General features: G+C 38.8%; 1 protein-coding gene across 1 annotated transcript in view; it reads left to right on the forward strand.

Moving 5' to 3' along the window:
- Positions 1-26,168, forward strand: part of prkcbb (protein kinase C, beta b) — a 282,346-nt gene extending 256,178 nt beyond the window's left edge. The window contains exon 17 of the mRNA XM_061905882.1: positions 13,456-26,168. Within this exon, the coding sequence (XP_061761866.1) occupies positions 13,456-13,611 (156 nt within the window). The 3' untranslated portion in view covers positions 13,612-26,168. The remainder of the gene's footprint in view (positions 1-13,455) is intronic.
- The last annotated feature ends 889 nt before the right edge of the window (positions 26,169-27,057 follow it).

Genomic DNA, 27,057 nt, shown 5'->3' on the forward strand with positions numbered 1-27,057 from the left:
GACACACACTCGTCTCGCCCTAATCCCGCGCTTCCTGAAAAGTGATGTGGCGAGAGAGGAGAGGAGGTGCCTGTTTAACGAAGACAGCCTTGTTGGTTCGTGGCGCCATGCTACTGCAGCTTTCCACACCCAGGGCCAGGCATGTTTATCCTCTTCCTCCCCCTCTTCTTCCCCTATCTCCATCTTTCTGCCTCGCGGCGCTAGCAGCAACTCAAGCGTGCTGAGACGGAACACATTAGGAGCTGGCCTACATCGCTGCCAGCTGCGTGTGCGCGGGCGCAAAGTCTTTGGGAAACAGTAAATTGATGAGCTGACACATTAAATACAGTAACAATGCAGGATATGTTCTAGAACAGGGGTCACCAACCTTTTTCAAACCAAGAGCTACTTCTCAGGTACTGATTAATGCGAAGGGCTCCCAGTTTGATACACACTTAAATAAATTGCCAGAAATAGCCAATTTGCTCAATGTACCTTTAATAAATAAATCTATATATATATATATTTTTTTTTTTTAAATTGGTATTTCTGTCTGTCATTCCGTCGTTCATTTTTTTCCCTTTTACGGAAGGTTTTTTTGTAGAGAATAAATGATGAAAAAACACTTAATTGAACGGTTTAAAATGATAAATAAATGATAAATGGGTTGTACTTGTATAGCGCTTTTCTACCTTCAAGGTACTCAAAGCGCTTTGACACTACTTCCACATTTACCCATTCACACACACATTCACACACTGATGGAGGGAGCTGCCATGCAAGGCGCCAACCAGCACCCATCAGGAGCAAGGGTGAAGTGTCTTGCTCAGGACACAACGGACGTGACGAGGTTGGTACTAGGTGGGGATTGAACCAGGGACGCTCGGGTTGCGCACGGCCACTCTCCCACTGCGCCACGCCGTCCCAAAAGAGGAGAAAACAGGAAAAAATGAAAATTAAATTTTGAAACATAGTTTATCTTCAATTTCGACTCTTTAAAATTCAAAATTCAACTGAAAAACAATAAAGAGAAAAACTAGCTAATTCGAATTTTTTTGAAAAAATTAAAAAAATATATTTATGGATCATCATTAGTAATTTTTCCTGATTAAGATTAATTTTTGAATTTTGATTACATGTTTTAAATAGGTTAAAATCCAATCTGCACTTTGTTAGAATATATAACAAATTGGACCAAGCTATATTTCTAACAAAGACAAATCATTATTTCTTCTAGGTTTTCCAGAACAAAATTTTTAAAAGAAACTCAAAAGACTTTGAAATAAGATTTAAATTTGATTCTACAGATTTTCGGGATTTGCCACAATATATATTTTTTTAATTTTAATCATAATAAGTTTGAAGAAATATTTCACAAATATTCTTTGTCAAAAAAACAGAAGATAAAATGAAGAATTAAAATAAAAGGTATTTATTGTTATTTACAATTTTAAAAAAAATTACTTGAACATTGATTTAAATTGTCAGGAAAGAAGAGGAAGGAATTTAAAAGGTAAAAAGGAATATGTGTTTAAAATTCCTCAAATTATTTTTAAGGTTGTATTTTTTCTCTAAAATTGTCTTTCTGAAAGTTATAAGAAGCAAAGTAAAAAAATAAATGAATTTATTTAAACAAGTGAGGACCAAGTCTTTAAAATATTTTCTTGGATTTTCAAATTCTGTTTGAGTTTTGTCTCTCTTATATTTAAAAATGTCAAGCAAAGCGAGACCAGCTTGCTAGTAAATAAATAAAATTAAAAAAATAGAGGCAGCTCACTGGTAAGTGCTGCTATTTGAGCTATTTTTAGAACAGGCCAGCGGGCTACTCATCTGGTCCTTACGGGACTACCTGGTGCCCGCGGGCACCGCGTTGGTGACCCCTGTTCTATAAGAATTACAAGTTCCTTTAACTGCGATTTATTTATTTTTTGACCCTCGGCCCGTTCCGTAGTGAGGAAATGTAATGGCGTTCAGTTGCTGTTGAACCAAAAGCTGGAAAATAGCGAGCAGAAATGCACAATTACGAAAATGTCCGATCCTAAGCCGCGAAAAGTCTGTCACCCGACAGGAGAAGAATATTTTATCTTCCATCTCCTTTAGACAACATCATTGGAACTCGCAGAGGAGAGGAGCTTCACTTCTGTTTTTACGTCACAGTTGAGTGCATTAGTTACATACACTAACTTAGTAAGCTATTTATACATATTTATATGGATATACACATATATATTTGTATATATATATATATATATATATATGTATATATACATATATCCATCCCATCCATCCATTTTCTACCGCTTATTCCCTTTTGGGGTCGCGGGGGGCGCTGGCGCCTATCTCAGCTACAATCGGGCGGAAGGTGGTGTACACCCTGGACAAGTCGCCACAGATAGACAGACAACATTCACACTCACATTCACACACTAGGGCCAAACTAGTGTTGCCAATCAACTTATCCCCAGGTGCGTGTCTTTGGAAGTGGGAGGAAGCCGGAGTACCCGGAGGGAACCCACGCATTCACGGGGAGAACATGCAAACTCTACACAGAAAGATCCCGAGCCTGGGATTGAACCCAGGACTGCAGGACCTTTGTATTGTGAGGCAGACACACTAACCCCTCTTCCACCTTGAAACCCCTATATATATATATATATATATATATATATATATATATATATATATATATATATATATATATATATATATGTGTGTATATATATGTGTGTATATATATATATATATATATATATATGTGTGTATATATATGTGTGTATATATATATATATGTGTATATATATATGTATATATATATATATATACACACACGTGTATACATATATATATTAGGGCTGCGAATCTTTGGGTGTCCCACGATTCGATTCAATATCGATTCTTGGGGTCGTGATTCGATTATATATTGATTTTTTTCGATTCAACGCGATTCTCGATTCAAAAACGATATTTTTCCGATTCAAAACGATTCTGTATTCATTCAATACATAGGATTTCAGCAGGACCTACCCCAGTCTGCTGACATGCAAGCAGAGTAGTAGTTTTTTTTTTTTTTTTTTTTTTAAAGCTTTTATAATTGTAAAGGACAATGTTTTATAAACTGATTGCAATAATGTAAATTTGTTTTAACTATTAAACGAACCCAAAATATGACTTTTTTTATCTTTGTGAACATATTGGACACAGTGTGTTGTCAAGCTTATGAGATGCGATGCAAGTGTAAGCCAGTGTGACACTATTGTTCTTTTTTTTATTTTTTATAAATGTCTAATGATAATGTCAATGAGGGATTTTTAATCACTGCTATGCTGAAATTATAACTAATATTGATACTGTTGTTGATAATATTCATTTTTGTTTCACTACTTTTGGTTTGTTCTGTGTCGTGTTTGTGTCTCCTCTCAAATGCTCTGTTTATTGCAATTCTGAGTGTTGCTGGGTCAGGTTTGGTTTTGGAATTGGATTGCATTGTTATTTTTTTGGATTGCATTGTTATTTTTTTGTTGGATTGCATTGTTATTTTATTTTTGGATTGATAAAAAAAATAGATTTAAAAAAAAATGAGAATCGATTCTGAATCGCACAACATGAGAATCGCGATTTATATTCGAATCGATTTTATCCCACACCCCTAATATATATGTATACAAACATATATATTTGGGCTGTCAAACGTTTAAAATATTTAATCGCGATAATCACATTAATTTATAGTCACCTCAAAATTAATCGCGATTAATCGCAGATAGATATAATTTTTCATCATTAGGAAGTGTACCACAGACAAATAATTTTCCAGTAATGTGCTTTATGATTTGTGTTTTAAACACTATTCTTGTTAAGCAGCTCAACAAAAAAAGGACATAAAAACGCTTGCCAGATTTGTAGGCATACATCATTTGTATTCCTGCTGTAGGAGCACCTGCGTTCAGAGGAGGAGTTACACTTCAGAGTTTACATACCAGTTTCACGCATTGATAACACAAAATTCGGATTGTTACGATCATGCTTTGATCGTCAAAGATCTGTGATATTTCTACCAGAATTAAAGCCTCTGATATTCTGTACCTGACATGTTGTACAAGTTAATCTCTGCATGACAATGTCTTTACCTTCTCTTGTCGTCAATAAAATGTATTATTCAGCCTGCTAAGCATTTGATAATTGAGGATTCAACTGGAATATGTTATAAGCCAGCTAGAAAATTCCACCAACCCACCCCCCAATATTCATAATTGTCTTTAGGTGAAAATATCACGGATTACATTACAAAACATCTCCGACAAAGCATGATCGTAACGTTAGACATTTTAAATTTTTTGATGTATTTAAACTGGATGTATGGCATGGCGCTTTTATTTTGAAGCCGTAAAAGTGATTGGTTTGAGACTCGGATCAACTGTTTGCAAGAAAAAAGAAAAGTGGTCTTTAATATATGTTCAGCTTTTATGTCTTATTTACTAAAGCCGTTAGTGTAAAAGTCCACGCATCTTATTCCTAGTCTAAACATGAAAGTGAAGCACCACCAACCTCTGAACGATGGGCCCAGCAGGCATTTGCTGCAGTGACATCGTCCCACGGCGAAAAGTAGTCCTTTCTTTCCGGGAGAACTACTTGCCATGGCTTTGGACCTGATATTTCCATAATGTACCTTTTCTTTGTCCATTTTCGCTCGCTATTTTCCCGCTTGTGGCTCATCAGTAACCCTTGACCTCAACCAAGTTTCCCCTCCCTACGGAACGGCCCGAGGGTCAAAAAGGACGTTTGTGCGTTCATCACCTGTTAAAAAGAATTAGTGTCATTACTGGAACTTAGAGTTAGCGCGTTAACTTTGACAGCATATATGTACATACTGTATGTGTATGTATATATGTATATGGTTGATACTAATAATTTAAATTTTTTGCATTAAAATAAGTTTATGCGTCATGGCCAATTATGCAAATTATATGATCATGTGACCCCGCCAAAAATGATTCGCCGTTCTGTGGGAAACACGGAATGGCTGATGCTGACGTGAGTTGACCCGTCCAAAGGGGTTCTGGTTCTGCTGCAGTGATTCCTTTCTACAGTGACAGAGCGCCACCTACAGGCCTGGCATACGTATTACAGCGTTGTGTTTGATGGAGGCTGGTTTTGACGAGGATCCAAATTGCAAACAAAAAGGAAGGGGGAAGTTAGTAGCTCCAACAGGCCGACACGGAGGTCCTCAGGCCGGAGTGAGGGTCTCCTCGGTTCATGACGAGCAGGTAGGAGATGTTCTTGTCGCTCCAAGGTGGTGTCTGCTCTGTTGTAACCGTGACAACAAGATGGAGAACATCTATAAACAGAAGGTGGCGGAGGAAGATGACAATCAACACTCTGCTCTCTGGGATCTTCACACTTTATGGAGGTCCATTTGTGTTTTCATCACACAACTTTTTTTTTTTTAATGTCACTGAATTTGTTGCTTTTGAATTTTGTCCACTGAACTTTTGTACATGAAATTCTGCTGACAATTGAATGGCATAAAAGACTGGGTGTAAAAATTCAGTTTGTTTGAAAAATGTGTTTCTTCAAAGCTATAGCACCTTCCATCCGTCCGTTTTCTACCGCTTGTCCCTCTTCTTTCTTGTAAATTAGGACTGAACCAGTCTATCTTGTCTCAGAAACAGCCACTGAGGTGCTTTAGTCTTCATTTAAGTCAGACTCGGGTTCTATAGCAAATATTTTCTGCACGGAATTGGTTTACACCAATTTTTCTGCACCTTATTTTCCACACTGAATTTTTTTTACTGAATTTTTCATGTTTTACAGACATTTTTCTCTTTCAACTAAAATGTTCTACAGTTAATTTGTATACATTAAATATTTTACACTACATTTTTCTGCACCATTTTTTCACATTGAATTTTTCATGTTATATACTAATTTTCTTTTGCACTAAAATTTTCTGCACATTTTTTTGGGCTGAATTTCTCTGCACCTATTTTTTTTTTTTTTTACTGAATTGTTCATGTTTTACACACAATTTTCTCTTTCAACTAAAATGTTCTGCAGTGAATTTGTATATGTTAATTATTTTACACAAGATTTTTCTGCAACAATATTTTTATGTTGAATTTTTCATGTTTTGAACAACATTTTTATTCACTGATTATCCATTTGCACTAAAATTTTATGTACTGAATTTTTCTGCACCAATTTTTTTATACGGAATTTTAAATGCACTGAATTATTCTATGTGTGGACATCGGGGGGAGTACTTCTGGGTTGGCAGATCGGGGTGATGGTTCCGGAAGGTGTTACAACTATCGCAGGATTAGTCTCCTCAGCCTTCCAGGTAAGGTTTATCAGGTGTACTGGAGAGGAGTCAAACCTTGGAACGGAATGGGATCCCTCGGGAGGAGCTGGACGAGGTAGCTGGGGAGGTCTGGGCATCTCTGCTTAGGCTGCTGCCCCTGCAACCCGAGGTCGGACAAGCAGAAGTAGATGGATGAATGGACTGAATTTTTCTTCCTTCAATGGAGGGGGTATGGAGGTCGGGTGCAATGTGAGATGGACGGCCTTGGGTGGTCTGATCCTCGGCTACAGAAGCTAGCTCTTGGGATGTGGAACGTCACCTTGCTGAGGGGGAAGGAGCCCGAGCCGGTGCGTGAGGTGGAGAAGTTCCAGCTAGAAGTAGTCGGACTCACTTTGGCATACAGCAAGGGCTCTGGGACCAGTCCTCTCGAGAGGGGCTGGACTCTCTTCCACTCTGGGGGTGGCAATACTTGTTGCACTAAAGCTCAGAGCCTCTATGTTGGACTTTAACCCTGTGAACGGGAGGGTAGCTTCCCTCTGTCTTCGGGTGGTGGGACGGGTCCTTGTTTGTGCTTACGCACCAAACAGAAGCTCAAAGTACCCACCCTTTTTGGATTTTTAACTGAGTACTGAGGAGTGCTGTAGCCGCAGTCAGGGCCTTGAGGGGATTGGGTTTGGTGGCTGTAGGATTAGATCTCTGCTTTTTGCGGCTGATGTGGTCCTGCTGGCTTCATCTGGCCAGGATCTTCATCTCTCTCTGGGTCGGTTCGCAGCTGAGTGTGAAGAGACTGGAATGAGAACCAGCTCCTTCAAGTCAGAGTCCATGGTTCTTTGCCCAGAAAAGGGTACCAAGTACCCCCGGAGTCTTATTCACGAGTGAGAAAAGAGTGGATCCTGAGATGGACAGGCGGATTTGTACAGCCTCTGCAGCGATGCGGACTCTGCATAGATCCATGTGGTGAAGAAGGAGCTGAGCCGGAAGGCAAAGCTTTCAATTTACCGGTCGATCTACGTTCCCATCCTCACCTATAGTCATGAAATTTGGGTTATGACCGAAAGGAGATCTTCATGGGTACAAGGGGCCGAAATTAGTTTCTTCCATCGAGTGGCGGGGCTCTGCTTTAGAGATAAGATGAGAAGCTCTGTCATTTTGGAGGAGCTCCGAGCAAAGCCACTGCTCCTCCACACTGAGACCTCCCTGTTTAGGGCACGTCCGATTGGTAGGAGACCACGGAGAAGACCCAGGACACATTGGGGAGACTGTCTCCAAGCAATCCTTGGAACACCTCAGGATCCTCCATGAGAAGTGCAGGCTTAAGAGAGGGAAGTCTGAGCTTCTCTGCGTTGGCTGTTGCACCCGCAACCCACATAAGTTTTTTTTTTTTTTTACACTGAATTTTTCAGCACAAACATTTTTTACACAGAATTTGTTTTTATTTTTATTTTTACACTTTACACTTAGCTTTTACAAAGTACAATACGGTATTTTCACAAACTGAACTTTTTAAAACTTTTATTCAATTAATAAAATAATTTGATCGAAATGAAATAAAAAAAAACAGTTCCCAAAATTCTGAAATTGAGTGGCATAAAATACGAGTCTAAACAAGCGTTTTGAAAAAGAAGACACAAATGAACGTCTTATTGTTTGTTTGTGCTGTTGCAAGACATCAAATATTCATGGTTGTGGATTTTCTCAAGTCACCCCTTCTAGTGTGCCTTGCCCGATGGCCGCCGTGCTGTCAATATTTATGTGCTCCTCATTGGCTACCTTCTTCTTCTGTCCACAACCTCCTTCTTCTGTCCACAACCTTCTTCTTCTGTCTACAACCTTCTTCTTCTGTCCACAACCTCCTTCTTCTGTCCACAACCTTCTTCTTCTGTCTACAACCTTCTTCTTCTGTCCACAACCTTCTTCTTCTGTCTACAACCTTCTTCTTCTGTCCACAACCTTCTTCTTCTGTCCACAACCTTCTTCTTCTGTCCACAACCTTCTTCTTCTGTCCACAACCTTCTTCTTCTGTCTACAACCTTCTTCTTCTGTCCACAACCTTCTTCTTCTGCCCACAACCTTCTTCTTCTGTCCACAAACTTCTTCTTCTGTCCACAACCTTCTTCTTCTGTCCACAACCTTCTTCTTCTGTCCACAACATTCTTCTTCTGTCCACAACCTTCTTCTTCTGTCCACAACCTTCTTCTTCTGTCCACAACCTTCTTCTTTTGTCCACAACATTCTTCTTCTGTCCACAACCTTCTTCTTCTGTCCACAACCTTCTTCTTCTGTCCACAACCTTCTTCTTCTGTCCACAACATTCTTCTTCTGTCCACAACATTCTTCTTCTGTCCACAACCTTCTTCTTCTGTCCACAACATTCTTCTTCTGTCCACAACATTCTTCTTCTGTCCACAACATTCTTCTTCTGTCCACAACATTCTTCTTCTGTCCACAACATTCTTCTTCTGTCCACAACATTCTTCTTCTATCCACAACATTCTTCTTCTGTCCACAACATTCTTCTTCTGTCCACAACCTTCTTCTTCTGTCCACAACCTTCTTCTTCTGTCCACAATCTTCTTCTTCTGTCCACAACCTTTTTCTTCTGTCCACAACATTCTTCTTCTGTCCACAACATTCTTCTTCTGTCCACAACCTTCTTCTTCTGTCCACAACCTTCTTCTTCTGTCCACAACCTTCTTCTTCTGTCCACAACCTTCTTCTTCTGTCCACAACCTTCTTCTTCTGTCCACACAGCAGCAATCAGTGCGGTCATACCTGATGACTTATTATCTTATTGCATCTTTTCTTCTCCATTCCCACTCAACCATTTATCATGTTTTCATCCACGCTCCCTCCCATTATCGTGTGTCCTCATCTTCCATCCTCCATTATCCATCGTTCATCCACCATCTTCCATTGACCATTCTCCATCTTACGTCTTCCATTGTCCATTTTCCATCTACCATGGTCCATCCACCATCCCTATCTTCCATCCTCCATCCTCGTCTTCAATCATCTGTCCCCTATCCATCTTCCATCCTTCATCCTCCATTGTATATTTTCCATCCTTCATTGTCCACCTCCATTCTCCATCTTCATCTTCCATCCTCATCCTCCATCCTCCATCTTCCATCCTCACTGATCATCTTCCACCATCCTCATCTTCCAATTTTATTCTCCATCTTTCATCCTGCATCCTCCATTCCCTATCCTCCATCGTCCATCCTCCATCATCATCCTCCATCCACCATGCGCCACCCTCCATCATCATCCTCCATCCACCATCGTCCATCCTCATCTTCCATCCACCATGCTCCACCCTCCATCGTCCATCCTCATCTTCCATCCTCCATCCCCCATCCTCATCTTCCATCCACCATGTTTCACCTTCTATCATCATCCACCATCGTCCATCCTCATCCTCCATCCACCATCGTCCATCCTCATCCGTCATCCACCATCGTCCATCGTCATCCTCCATCCACCATGCTCCACCCTCCATCGTCCATCCTCATCCACCATCGTCCATTGTCATCCTCCATCCACCATGCTCCACCCTCCATCGTCCATCCTCATCTTCCATCCTCCATCCCCCATCCTCATCTTCCATCCACCATGCTCCACCTTCCATCCTCATCCTCCATCCACCATGCTCCACCCTCCATCGTCCATCCTCATCTTCCATCCTCCATCCCCCATCCTCATCTTCCATCCTCCATCTCCCATCATCTTCCATCCACCATGCTCCACCTTCCATCCTCATCCTCCATCCACCATCGTCCATCATCATCCTCCATCCACCATGCTCCACCCTCCATCGTCCATCCTCATCCACCATCGTCCATTGTCATCCTCCATCCACCATGCTCCACCCTCCATCGTCCATCCTCATCTTCCATCCTCCATCCCCCATCCTCATCTTCCATCCACCATGCTCCACCTTCCATCCTCATCCTCCATCCACCATCGTCCATCATCATCCTCCATCCACCATGCTCCACCCTCCATCGTCCATCCTCATCTTCCATCCTCCATCCCCCATCCTCATCTTCCATCCTCCATCCCCCATCATCTTCCATCCACCATGCTCCACCTTCCATCCTCATCCTCCATCCACCATCGTCCATCATCATCCTCCATCCACCATGCTCCACCCTCCATCGTCCATCCTCATCTTCCATCCTCCATCCCCCATCCTCATTTTCCATCCTCCATCCCTCATCCTCATCTTCCATCCACCATGCTCCACCTTCCATCATCATCCTCCATCCACTATCGTCCATCATCATCCTCCATCCACCATGCTCCACCCTCCATCTTCCATCCTCCATCCCCCATCCTCATCTTCCATCCACCATGCTCCACCTTCCATCATCATCCTCCATCCACCATGCTCCACCCTCCATCATCCATCATCATCTTCCATCCTCCATCCCCCATCCTCATCTTCCATCCACCATGCTCCACCTTCTATCATCATCCTCCATCTACCATCGTCCATCATCATCCTCCATCCACCATGCTCCACCCTCCTTCGTCCATCCTCATCTTCCATCCACCATGCTCCACCTTCCATCATCCTCCATCCACCATCGTCCATCATCATCCTCCATCCACCATGCTCCACCCTCCATCATCCATCCTCATCTTCCACCCTCCATCATCCATCCTCCATCCCCATCCTCATCTTCCATCCACCATGCTCCACCCTCCATCATCCTCCATCCACCATCGTCCATCCTCATTCTCCATCCACCATCGTCCATCATCATCCTCCATCCACCATGCTCCACCCTCCATCATCATCCTCCATCCACCACCATCCATCCTCATCTTCTATCCTCCATGCTCCACCCTCCATCATCATCCTCCATCCAACATCGTCCATCATCATCCTCCATCCACCATGCTCCACCCTCCATCATCATCCTCCATTATCATCCACCATCCACCATTGTCCATCCTCATCCACCATCGTCTATCATCATCCTCCATCCACCATGCTCCACCCTCCATCATCATCCTCCATCCACCATCGTCATCCTCATCCTCCATCCACCATTGTCCATCATCATCCTCCATCCACCATTCTCCACCCTCCATCATCATCCTCCATCCACCATCGTCCATCATCATCCTCCATCCACCATGCTCCACCCTCCATCATCATCCTCCATCCACCATCGTCCATCCTCATCCTCCATCCACCATCGTCCATCATCATCCTCCATCCACCATGCTCCACCCTCCATCATCATCCTCCATCCACCATCGTCCATCATCATCCTCCATCCACCATCGTCCATCCTCATCCTCCATCCACCATTGTCCATCATCATCCTCCATCCACCATGCTCCACCCTCCATCATCATCCTCCATCCACCATCGTCCATCCTCGTCCTCCATCCACCATCGTCCATCATCATCCTCCATCCACCATGCTCCACCCTCCATCATAATCCTCCATCCACCACCGTCCATCCTCATCTTCTATCCTCCATCCTCCATGCTCCACCCTCCATCATCATCCTCCATCCACCACCGTCCATCCTCATCTTCTACCCTCCATGCTCCACCCTCCATCATCATCCTCCATCCACCATCGTCCATCCTCATCCACCATCGTCCATCATCATCCTCCATCCACCATGCTCCACCCTCCATCATCATCCTCCATCCACCATTGTCCATCCTCATCCACCATCGTCCATCATCATCCTCCATCCACCATGCTCCACCCTCCATCATCACCCTCCATCCACCATCGTCCATCCTCATCCTCCATCATCATCCTCCATCCACCATGCTCCACCCTCCATCATCATCCTGCATCCACCATCGTCCATCCTCATCCTCCATCCACCATCGTCCATCATCATCCTCCATCCACCATACTCCACCCTCCATCATCATCCTCCATCCACCATCGTCCATCCTCATCCTCCATCCACCATCGTCCATCATCATCCTCCATCCACCATGCTCCACCCTCCATCATCATCCTCCATCCACCTTGCTCCACCCTCCATCATCATCCTCCATCCACCATCATCCATCCACCATGCTCCACCCTCCATCATCATCCTCCATCCACCATTATCCATCATCATCCTCCATCCACCATGCTCCACCCTCCATCATCATCCTACATCCACCACCGTCCATCCTCATCTTCTATCCTCCATGCTCCACCCTCCATCATCATCCTCCATCCACCACCGTCCATCCTCATCTTCTATCCTCCATCCACCACCGTCCATCATCATCCTCCATCCACCATCGTCCATCCTCATCCACCATCGTCCTCCATCCACCATGCTCCACCCTCCATCATCATTCTCCGTCCATCCTCATCCACCATCGTCCATCATCATCCTCCATCCACCATGCTCCACCCTCCATCATCATCCTCCATCCACCATGCTCCACCCTACATCATCATCCTCCATCCACCATCATCCATCATCATCCTCCATCCACCATGCTCCACCCTCCATCATCATCCTCCATCCACAACCGTCCATCCTCATCTTATATCCTCCATGCTCCACCCTCCATCATCATCCTCCATCCACCACCGTCCATCCTCATCTTCTATCCTCCATGCTCCACCCTCCATCATCATCCTCCATCCACCATCGTCCATCATCATCCTCCATCCACCATGCTCCACCCTCCATCATCATTCTCCGTCCATCCTCATCCACCATCGTCCATCATCATCCTCCATCCACCATGCTCCACCCTCCATCATCATTCTCCGTCCATCCTCATCCACCATCGCCCATCATCATCCTCCATCCACCATGCTCCACCCTCTACCATCATCCTCCATCCACCATCGTCCATCCTCATCTTCTGTCCTCCATCCCCCATCCTCCATCTTCCATCCACCATCTTCCATTTTCCATCTTTCGTCCTCCCTCCACCATCGTCTATCTTCCTTCATCATCATCCTCCATCTTCCATCCTCCCTTGTCCATCTTCCATCTTCATCCTCCTCCTTCATCTTCCATTGTCCACCTTTCATACTTCATCCACCATTTTTGATCTTCCATCCATTTTTTCTCCCTCATCATCCATTCTCCATCTTCCATACTTCATCTCCCATCCTCCGTCCGCCATACTCCATCCTCCTTCCTCCATCTTCTGTCCTCCACCTTCCATCCCACTCGTACAGAAGAGCCGGCGTGACACGTGCAACTTCGACAAAGAGTTCACCAAGATGGCGGTGGACCTGACGCCGACGGACAAGCTGGTCATCATGAACCTGGACCAGGACGACTTCCTGGGCTTCTCCTACACCAACCCTGAGTACGTGGCTCCTGGCAACTGAGAACGCAGGTGAAGAGGTGACGCTTCATGTTGAAAATGAAAATGGTATCATGAAGATGCACAATACACGATACCAAAGACTTTCCAAGTATTGTGTCCAATGACTGAATGTACTTTAACAGGAAGGAAATAACGTTCATGTCCGCACTATATTGTAATGAGATCACATTCTTTATGGCACTGCTCAGCTGTCAATCATTTTGTTGTTTCAACTAGCAACCTTTTCTCATTTTACTCTTTTTAATTTCCTCGTTTTTAACTCTATGGACCTCAAATGATCACATGTTACTTTATTGATACTTATTATTATTGTTATTATTAGGGGTGTACCGATCTAATATGGATATTGATCTAAGTATGGGACGATATTGACTTAAATTGCATGTAAAATCTGTGATATCATGTGCGATACAAGCAGTCTTGCAGAGTGTTTACTTGTGTGTGATATCATATGTGACACAAGCATTCCTGCAGCTTGTTTACTTGTGTGTGATGTCATGTGCGATACGAGCAGTCTTGCTGAGTGTTTATTTGTGTGTGATATCATGTGTGATAGAAGCAGTCATGCAGGTTGTTTATTTTTGTGTGCGATCCAAGCAGTCTTGCAACGTGTTTACTTGTGTGTGATATCATGTGCAACACAAGCAGTCCTGCAGCATGTTTACTTGTGTGTGATATCATGTGTGACACAAGCATTCCTGCAGCTTGTTTACTTGTGTGTGATATCATGTGCAACACAAGCAGTCCTGCAGCATGTTTACTTGTGTGTGATATCATGTGTGACACAAGCATTCCTGCAGCTTGTTTACTTGTGTGTGATATCATGTGTGACACAAGCATTCCTGCAGCTTGTTTACTTGTGTGTGATGTCATGTGCGATACGAGCAGTCTTGCAACGTGTTTACTTGTGTGTGATATCATGTGCAACACAAGCAGTCCTGCAGCATGTTTACTTGTGTGTGATATCATGTGTGACACAAGCATTCCCGCAGCTTGTTTACTTGTGTGTGATGTCATGTGCGATACGAGCAGTCTTGCTGAGTGTTTACTTGTGTGTGATATCATGTGTGATAGAAGCAGTCCTGCAGGTCGTTTATTTTTGCGTGCGATACAAGCAGTCTTGCAACGTGTTTACTTATGTGTGATATCATGTGCAACACAAGCAGTCCTGCAGCATGTTTACTTGTGTGTGATATCATGTGTGACACAAGCATTCCTGCAGCTTGTTTACTTGTGTGTGATGTCATGTGCGATACGAGCAGTCCGGCCGGCAGCGTGTTTACGTCTACGTGATATCATGTGCAATACAAGCAGTCCTGCAGCGTGTTTACTTGTGTGTGATGTCATGTGCGATACAGGCAGTCTTGCAGAGTGTTTACTTGTGTGTGATATCATGTGTGATAGAAGCAGTCCTGCAGGTCGTTTATTTGTGCGTGCGATACAAGCAGTCTTGCAACGTGTTCACTTGTGTGTGATATCATGTGCAACACAAGCAGTCCTGCAGCATGTTTACTTGTGTGTGATATCATGTGCTATACAAGGAGTCCTGCAGTTTGTTTACTTGTGTGTGATGTTATGTGCGATACAAGCAGTCTGGCAGAGTGTTTACCTGTGTGTGATATCATGTGCGATACAAGCAGTCCTGCAGCATGTTTTCTACTGATACAAGCACTCCTGCAGCCTGTTTATTTGTTTGTGATATCATGTGTGATACAAGCAGTCCAGCGTTTTTTTCTTGTGTGTGATGTCATGTGCGTCACAAGCAGTCATCGAATGTGTTTACTTATGTGTGATATCATATGCGATAGAAGCAGTCCTGCAGAGTGTTTACTTGAGCAAAGTTAAACAGCCAGTTAACATCTAAATGTACTCCAAGAAGCACAAAATTCCTTGTTTTTTGCTATAGTAATTTAAAAAATGTAACTATGGCAGCTACACAACACCTAACAAGTTCAAACAAGTATGAAATAATTATAGTTGCATACTAAAAACACATACATAAACTCCAAGACAGAAGTCTATTAGAAAGAATCCAGTAACAAACGTGTCCGCATCATATAACTTTCTCTGTCGTGAAAAACAATTACCATTCCACTTCAACTTAAAGACAGCATAAATCCATTCCAGACGTTGATAATAACTTCATGATGTATTGTGGCGATTAGGTGTAGTACAAAAACAAAAATAAAAAATTCCCACTCCACTTTAATTAAAAGTCGGCATCACTCTGTCATAAGTAGGGATGGCTACCTGATCTGGTAGTAATCCTGCCGGTCCTACCGGGCACCGATTTGCGTAAAATCCAACGGTCCCTTTTTACGGTACCTGGGCTGCATTTGACATCACGCCTGGTTGGCAAACTCTTCCGCACTTGGCGATCACTCCAGCAGCACTGAGAGCAGACTACGCCAAACTACCTCTAGGTAATGCTGACTTGTTCAATGCCAACAAAGAAATTGAGTCAAACAACGCTCTAATAATGTAAGGCTCCACGTTTCCGAATATGTGCTAGCCTGATGCTAATATGCATTGTCTTTGCTATGACATGCTACTGATTAGCATTAACAATTTTACATGGCGATTTCAAAACCTCCAAATTTGTTAATGGGAACTATCAAACAGCTGTTGCGTAATAAGTACAATACTTACAGTATTGACGTTTTTAGAGCGCAATAAAAAACGAGAAAAACGCACTTCTAATCCCAATTTAGTGTCTAACTTGCAAATGAGACCAAGACAAGTGATAATAAAACAAGATAATACAACAAATGTGATTTTATTATTAAAACCAGGTGATATGCAATAAAACATACAAAAGTACCAAAAATCGGTACCGTTGAGTATTGGTATCAACTCCAAGGTATTGGTACCGTATAGGTTCAGATGTGAACGGTACTCCTCCCTAGCCACAAGGTTTAGTGTGCTCCATTCCCATTTAATTTGATCAAACCTCTTCCAGAATTTCAGAATAAAAGCATGTATGATTGCTGCTGATATCATATTGAATCAATATCGCTCATGATAACCTAAAAACTGTAACGGTTCCACCACAACAGTTTGGGACAAGGTGGGGGGTGGGGGGGTTATGAATCATAATTCCTTAATAACTTAATTGCCAAAGTTAGACCAAAATTATTTATGACACAAATTGTTGCATAAACAGTACATACAAACCACAAAACAGTAATAATATAAAAACTGTAATAAACAAAAAAATGTTGCCTCGCTCATTATGGAGGACCTAACGCCTGATGAGCAAACTTCTTCAGGAACCTTTTCCTCCCACTCGTTTCATTATTTCCATGCGTAGTCCCCACTTGGGCCGTGGCCCCGCTGGAGAGCATCAAATGGCGCCGTGTCAAAAGGTGGCGGCGGACACCAGCTGGCAATGACATCACATTAAGTATATGCGCATATTGCAACGCATTAACTATATGTGCATATTGAACACATTAAGTATATGCACATATTTAGCACATTAACTATCTGCACATATTGAACACATTATATCTGCACATATTGAACACATTATAAATATCTGCGCAAATTGAACACATTATACCTGCACAAATTGAACACATTAAATATCTGCGCATATTGAACACATTACACCTGCACATATTGAACACATTAAATATATGCACATATTGAACACATTAAGTATGTGTGCATATTGAACACCTTATTATATCTGCACATATTGAACACGTTAATTATCTGCACACATTGAACACATTATTATATCTGCACATATTGAACACATTAAATATCTGCACATATTGAACACATTAAATATCTGCACGTATTGAACGCATTAAGTATATGTGGATATTGAACATGTTATTATATCTGCAAATATTGAACACATTAGGTATATGTGCATATTGAACACGTTATTATATCTGCACATATTGAACATATCAAATATCTGCACATATTTAACACATTGAGTATATGCACGGATTGAACACATTAAATATATGTGCATATTGAACACATTAAGGATATGTGCATATTGAACACAATATTATATCTGCACATATGGAACACATTAAATACCTGCACATATTGAACACATTAAACATATGCGGATATTGAACACATTAGGTACATGTGCATATTGAACACATTATATCTGCACACATTGAGCATATTAAATATATGCGCATATTGAACACATTATATCTGCACATATTGAACACATTGAGTATATGCACGGATTGAACACATTAAATATATGTGCATATTGAACACAATATTATATCTGCACGTATGGAACACATTAAATACCGGCATATATTGAACACATTAAACATACGCGGTTATTGAACACATTAGGTACATGTGCATATTGAACACATTATATCTGCACATATTGAACACGTTGAGTACATGTGCATATTGTACACATTATATCTGCACATATTGAATACATTAAATATATGCACATATTGAACACATTAAGTATATGTACATATTGAACACATTATATCTGCACTTATTGAACACATTAAGTACATGTGCATATTGAACACATTATATCTGCACATATTGAACACGTTGAGTACATGTGCATATTGTACACATTATATCTGCACATATTGAATACATTAAATATATGCACATATTGAACACATTAAGTATATGTACACATTGAACACATATCTGCACATATTGAACACATTAAGTACATGTGCATATTGAACACACTATATCTGCGCATATTGAACACATTAAATACAGTATATGAGCATTATTGAACAAATTAAGTGTATGTGCATATTGAACACCTTATTATATCTGCACATATTGAACACGTTAAATATCTGCACATATTGAACACATTAAGTGTATGCGCATATTGAACACCTTAAGTTTATGTGCATATCGAACACATTATATCTGCACATATTGAGCATATTAAATATATGCGCATATTGAACACATTAAGTATATGTACATATTGGACACATTATATATGCACAGATTGAACACATTAAATATATGTGCATATTGAACATATTAAGGATATGTGCATATTGAACACAATATTATATCTGCACATATGGAACACATTAAATACCTGCACATATTGAACACATTAAACATATGCGGATATTGAACACATTAGGTACATATGCATATTGAACACATTATATCTGCACATATTGAACATATTAAATGTATGCGCATATTGAACACATTAAGTATATGTACACATTGAACACATTATATCTGCACATATTGAACACATTAAGTACATGTGCATATTGAACACATTATATCTGCACATATTGAACACATTAAGTACATGTGCATATTGAACACATTATATCTGCACATATTGAATACATTAAATATATGCGCATATTGAACACATTAAGTATATGTACACGTTGAACACATTATATCTGCACATATTGAACACATTAAGTACATGTGCATATTGAACACATTATATCTGCGCATATTGAACACATTATATCTCTACATATTGAACACATTAAATACAGTATATGCGCACATTGAACACATTAAGTGTATGTGCATATTGAACACCTTATTATATCTGCACATATTGAACACATTAAATATCTGCACATAATTAAAACATTAAGTATATGTGCATATTGAACACCTTAAGTTTATGTGCATATCGAACACATTATATCTGCACATATTGAGCATATTAAATATATGCGCATATTGAACACATTAAGTATATGTACATATTGAACACATTATATCTGCACATATTGAACACATTGAGTATATGCACAGATTGAACACATTAAATATGTTGGCATATTGAACATATTAAGGATATGTTCATATTGAACACAATATTATATCTGCACATATGGAACACATTAAATACCTGCACATATTGAACACATTAAACATTTGCGGATATTGAACACATTAGGTACATATGCATATTGAACACATTAAATCTGCACATATTGAACATATTAAATATATGCGCATATTGAACACATTAAGTACATGTGCATATTGAACACATTATATCTGCACATATTGAACACATTAAATATATGCGCATATTGAACACATTAAGTATATGTACACGTTGAACACATTATATCTGCACATATTGAACACATTAAGTACATGTGCATATTGAACACATTATATCTGCACATATTGAACACATTAAGTACATGTGCATATTGAACACATTATATCTGCACATATTGAACACATTAAATACAGTATATGCGCATATTGAACACATTAAGTATATGTGCATATTGAACACCTTATTATATCTGCACATATTGAACACATTAAATATCTGCACATATTGAACACATTAAGTATATGTGCATATTGAACACGTTATTATTTCTGCACATATTGAACACATCAAATATCTGCACATATTGAACACATTAAGTGTATGCGCATATTGAACACCTTAATATATGTGCATATTGAACACATTATTATATCTGCACATGTTGAACACATTAAATATATGCGCATATTGAACTAATGAAATATGTGCACATGTTGACTAAGATGCAAAAATCAAGGCTGACTTGGATAAGCAATTATTTGAAATTCAGCAAATCTGCCCTCCAGCTTCCAAGTACGTTAATGCCAGCACTCTACTGTACTTTACTGTACTCTACTGTACTCTTGTTTACACTCTGACATACATAATGCAGCGGGCAGCATTCAAGTGCAATGATTAAGTGAAGCGTAACAAGACACGGTTGTCTCCTGGAGCCAAACAGTAGTTCTCATAATCCACCAGTCCTCAACTCTCCTAAAGCAGACTTTCAATACACATTTGATAAATACTACACACAACATGTATTATATGTGGTTTGGTACACATCAGGGGGGTCCACGCTTGCGCTATATATATATATAGAATAAGCGGTAGAAAATGGATGGATATATATATATATATATATCTATATATATATATATATATACATATATATATACATACATATATACATATACACACATATAACCTCTACATATGTATCTGTGTATATGTATTTATATATATGTATACATGCACACTCCCGTAACCTAATGACATATAGTGTAAAATACAGTTTTTCTTTCCAGCCACACAGCAGGGCGTTGGTTGTGACATAACAACAATCATTTGTACAAAAATAAAGAATGTAGGTTTTACAATGTTGTCAGGAAATGATCAGAAATACTTCAGTTTGCAATGATTCAAACAAACTAAAACAGAATGGACGACAACACAATTTTTCAACTGCTTCAACTTCAAAACCCCCGAGACTGCTACAATATGGAGTATAATCAATAAAACATTGAATATTAAGGTATGAACAGTAAATATTAGGAGTATAAACATTAAAACATTAAATATTAAGAGTATGAACAATAATACATTAAATATTAAGAGTTAGAAAAATAACACATTCAATATTAAGAGTATGAACAATGAAGCATTAAATATTAAGAGTATGAACATTACATTTTAAAAGTATAAACATTAAATATTAAAACTATGAACAATGAAACATTAAATATTAAGAGTATAAGCAATAAAACATTAAATAGTAAGAGCATGGAAAATAAAACATTAAATATTAAGTGTTTGATCAATATATATTAAGAGTATGAACAATAAAACATAAAATATTAAGATTATGAAAAATAAAACGTTAAATAGTAAGAGTCTAAACAAAAAAAATCTATATTAGGAGTATGAACAATAAATATTGAGAATATAAACAATAAAACATTAAATATTAAGAATATGAACAAAAAATTTGAGTATGAACAATAAAACATAAAATATTAACAGTATGAACAATAAATATTAAGAGTATGAATGATTAAACATCAAATAAAAGTATGAACAATAAATATTAAGAGTTTAAACGATAAAGCATCAAATAGCGCCCCCCGCGACCCCGAAAGGGAATAAGCGGTAGAAAATGGATGGATATTTTAATATTATATAGTATTAATAGTATGAACAATAAAACGTTAAATAGTAAGAGTATAAACAATAAAACATTCAATATTAAGAGAATGAACAATAAATATTGAGAGTATAAACAATTAAACATTAAATATTAAGAGTATGAACAATAAAACATAAAATATTAACAGTATGAACAATAAATATTAAGAGTATGAACGATAAAACATCAAATAAGAGTATGAACAGTAAATATTAAGAATATGAACGATAAAACATCAAATAAGAGTATGAACAATAAATATTAAGAATGTTAACGATAAAACATGAAATAAAAAGAGTATGAACAAAAACATTAAATATTAAGTGTAGGAACAATAAAACATTAAATATTAAGATTACTAATGATAAAATATCAAAAATTAAGAGTATGAATGATAAAACATCAAATAATAAGACTATGAACAATAAAATATTAATTATTAGGAGTATGTGAACGTTTGACTCCTACTTTGTTTACTTCCGTGACAACCACCTTAAAGTTTTGTAATCCATCAGAATATATATGAAGCAGCTGAGAGTAAGTGTTTTGCATATTACCCATCATGCATTTTAGTGGAGGGGGTATAATTTTGATTGATGTATGGTGGTTGGCCATGCTTTATACTGTTCACTAAGTTCATGAGCAAGAGATGTGTCGTGTGTGGACTGTTTGGGTTGCTTCTAGTGTATTTGCACCCTGAGTGGGAAAGGTTGTTTGCTTTGGCTCGTACAAATTGATGCTGTCAAACTTCTGAAAATAATTCATGGTCATTGACGATACTTCCTAATATCAACCATAACTGTCTCATGTCTAAGGTTTGATTCAAGTGGGCCGAATGTCTTAATACATCAATGACGTCTCGTGGGCCAGACAGAAGACGCTGGTGGGCCCTAGTTTAGACAGCCTTGGTATAAAAATTACTCTACCGTCACATTTTTAGCCCTTTTTTTTGAGTCTGTCGGTAAAATGTTCATTTGTGGAGGTTAACCTTTACTTTGCGAATGAAACCACGCTCCACCCTCTCCAAAAGTATCATTAAATTCATTATTTGTAAATCTACATTGTTAAATATATAACTTGAAGACGAACATTCCTGCTATTTTTTTAATCACGGACAAAAATCCACTCCAGGGTTCCCCCGACATGTATTTCATCACCACGGCAAAATACAGCCGGCACACCTTAAGAATGAGGCGTTTTCGTTTTTTTTTTTATGTGAAAACTAATTAAAGGCCGACTGAAACCCACTACTACCCACCACGTAGTCTGATGGTTTATATATCAATGATGAAATATTAACATTGCAACACATGCCAATACGGCCTTTCTAGTTTACTAAATTGCAATTTTAAATTTCCCGGGAGTTTCTTGTTGAAAATGTCGCGGAATGATGACGTGTACGCATGACGTCACGGACTGTCAGGAAATATGAGCGCTGCACACACACAGCTAAAAGTCGTCTGCTTTAACCGCATAATTACACAGTATTTTGGAGATCTGTGTTGCTGAATCTTTTGCAATTTGTTCAATTAATATTGGAGAAGTCAAAATAGAAAGATGGAGTTGGGAAGCTTTAGCCTTTAGCCACACAAACACACAGTGATTCCTTGTTTAAAACTCACAGAAGTGAAGCTTTACTATGGATCAGAGTGGTCAAGCGAACATGGATCCCGACCAAATGTCAACCAGCAGTTTTCGGTGAGAAAGTTGTGGTAAAAAGTCGCCACTTACCGGAGATCAGCTGAGCTTGAGCCGTACATACAGCTGCCGTCGACTTCCATCACACACTGGCCTCAAGACACCCGTGGAAACACCCTTCCGACTATCAGGTACTATTAAACTCTCTAAAACACTAGCAACACAATAGAAAGATAAGGGATTTCCCAGAATTATCGTAGTAAATGTGTCTAAAAACATCTGAATCCGTCCCAATGCAATCGCGTTTTTAATTTTTTTTTTCTAGTCCGTCGCTATCAATATCCTCAAACACAAATCTTTCATCCTTGCTCAAATTAATGGGGAAATTGTCGTTTTCTCGGTCCGAATAGCACTTTTTGTTGGAGGCTCCCATTAAAATCAATGTGAGGATGTGAGGAGCCATCAACGGGTGACGTCATCGTCTGCGACTTCCGGTAAAGGCAGGGCTTTTCTGTTAGCGACCAAAAGTTGCGAACTTTATCGTGGATGTTTTCTACTTTCAGCAAAAATATGGCAATATCGCAAAATGATCAAGTATGACACATAGAATGGACCGGCTATCCCCGTTTAAATAAGAAAATCTCATTTCAGTAGGCCTTTAAAGTAATATATAATATGAATGTATGACCTATTGTTTGCAGACTATTGACTAGTAATGTATTGAAAATTTGACAAGTGGAGAAAAAAAAAGAAAAGACTTTGATTACCGAAACTTGATGTTGTAAAATTGTAAAATATGCAAACAATCTCGACTTTTAAGGAGAGCAAATTCAGTTGGAGCAGCAACATGACACAAGTATGACGTCAGTACAGTCTCTAATAACACCAGAAAAAAATGCTAGATTTTTTGCTAGTCCTTTTTTGTAAAGAAAAAGTCACCTAAAGAATGGGAGAAGTCTCTAGAAATTTTAACAATTTTCGTCAAAGTATATGCTAGCGGGTTAGCATTAGTCAGCGCCAATTCACTCAAATTCAACCAATCCCTGCGTCCTCGCAATGTTGTTTTTTTGCACACAAAACATAATTATTGACCAATCTATTTCCTAAAAACTTGTTGAGTACAAAACATCAAATAAATTCCATCAAATAAATTCCATTTAGTTGTTTTTTTAAGTATACAAATTGTGTTGAAAAGCCAAAACCAATTCAGATAGGGAGGGTCCTGGAAATAGAATTCTGCTTTTAAAAAAAAAATGCCAATTGAATAAATGACAGAGCACTCCATATGCAATTTTACTACAAACGTATTCCCAGCCCCCTCCTGCTCTGTCACTGATGAAAATATACTAGAATAACAACAAATTCCCAGGAGATCCGTACTTGTCAGAGATGTTGTACTAAATAATCTTTAACAATTTCCTTCCCAAGAATTTGTTTTTGTAAAAAAAAAAAATGCATCAAATTTAATGGTTAAAAAAAAGTATAAAATGTTTTCCACATAATTAAAAATATGTTTATCTCACAAGTCAGCATTTTAATCTTTGTAATAAAATTGTTGATACAGCTCTCATTAAATTAAAAAAATAAATAAATAAATATGTTTTGGGGATTGTTTTGCCTTTAAAGTTACAGTGTTTTTCACACTGTTGAATTACTGTAAATTGTTTTTTTGTGTTTTTTTTTTTTTGCCCTAAAACTTACTGTTTTTTTTACGCTGTTTAATTACTGTAAATTGGCAAAAACTAGATGGATTAAAAAATATTTTTGACCTAAGATTTATGGTGTTTTTTACGCTGTTAAATTACTGTAAAATGGTTAAAAAAAATAACAATATTTAAAAAATGTTGCCCTAAATTTATGGTGTTTTTCACACTTTTGAATTACTGTAGATTGGAAAAAAACTTTAAAAAATAAAATAAATTTGCCCTACAATTTACGGTGTTTTTCACCCTGTTGAAAAATTGAAAAAAACTACCAGTTATTTCAACAGTTAAAAAAAATCGGCCCTTTTTTTCATCTCATTCATTGAGTTACCAGTGTTTGTTCACAATAAGATTCTGACTGAGCAGCCGTTTTTTTTTTTGCAATGTACATTGTGTTCCTAATTATGTTTTTGTTTTATTTTTAAATTACATCTGATTTTTTTTCTTCCTGATTCATATTTTTGCTGATTCATTGAGCATTTAATAGACGCCGACTACTGTGTGCGGATTGTACGTTAGCTTGGTTGTACAAGGGGACGTATTTTATGTCCTGCCTGTGTGACCAAGTACTGTAATATTTCATCTCATGTATTACTGTAATTAGTACTAAGAGTTCTACTATGCATGCATGTGCTTTCATATTTTGTGTTTATGATCTGAGTGTATCTGCGTGAAGTTTCTTTTGATGCTATGTGGATTTAAAAAACAAAAAAGGGTATGGTTATTTGTGCTTGTAATGTAAATATATACATATAAATATATAAATATTATAGAGTACATGGTGTGTGTGTGTGTGTGTAGTGTACATATAGTGTAATACAGGGTAAGAGTCTTCCATTATGATAGGAAAATCTACACACTGATGTTTTTGAAAAACCTGCAATACAGAATCGCTATGAATATTAATGACAATTTAGCTATTAATTATGTTACGTTCCTCCATTTCTTTTAATGTCCTCCCCTTTTTATTCATCTTGTATCACATTTGCTTCCTGCGGCTGCTTCTCCGACAGTGTCGCTCTCTCGCCGATGATCTTCTCCTCTGTCGCGTTCTCTTGTCCCCAAACGTGAACGCTCCCTATCGGCCGCCATCTTTTGCTTTTAATCAGGTGGGGTGTTGCAAAAGGGAGAAGAAGAGCAAGATGGCCTTTTATGTGCGATAGCAGACCCAAAAGAAAATGTGAACTGTGCTGTTTATGATTGTAGAATAATAAATTATGTTGAAAAATCAACTTTTGCTTTTTTTTTCCATTTCTTTTTTGTCATCAAAAAAAAAGATTCAATGCAAAATTATATCCATCCATCCATCCATCCATTTTCTACCGCTTATTCCCTTTCGGGGTTGCGGGGGGCGCTGGCGCCTATCTCAGCTACAATCGGGCGGAAGGCAGGGTACACCCTGGACAAGTCGCCACCTCATCGCAGGGCCAACACAGATAGACAGACAACATTCACACTCACATTCACACACTAGGGCCAATTTAGTGTTGCCAATCAACCTATCCCCAGGTGCATGTCTTTGGAAGTGGGAGGAAGCCGGAGTACCCGGAGAGAACCCACGCATTCACGGGGAGAACATGCAAACTCCACACAGAAAGATCCCGAGCCTGGATTTGAACCCAGGACTGCAGGAACTTCGTATTGTGAGGCAGATGCACTAACCCGTCTGCCACCGTGAAGCCGCAAAATTATATATTATGTATATATAAACAAATATATATATATATATATATAAATATAAATATATATATTTATAAATATATATATTTACATATATATATATATATATATATATATATATATATATATATATATATATATATATATATATATATATATATATATATATATATATATATATATATATATATATATATATATATATATATATATGTATATATATTTATATATGTATGTGTCTATATACACAACCAGTGAAGTGGTCACGTTGTGTTAATGGTAAATAAAAACAGAATACAATGATTTGCAAATCCTTTTCAATTTAAATTCAATTGAATAGGCTGCAAAGACGAGATATGTAATGTCCACACTGAGAAACTTAATGTTTTTGTTTTTTTCAAATATTACCTAATTTGGAATTTGATGCCTGCGACATGTTTC

The sequence above is a fragment of the Nerophis ophidion genome, linkage group LG07, assembly GCF_033978795.1.
Source record: "Nerophis ophidion isolate RoL-2023_Sa linkage group LG07, RoL_Noph_v1.0, whole genome shotgun sequence".
Taxonomy (NCBI): Eukaryota; Metazoa; Chordata; class Actinopteri; order Syngnathiformes; family Syngnathidae; genus Nerophis; species Nerophis ophidion.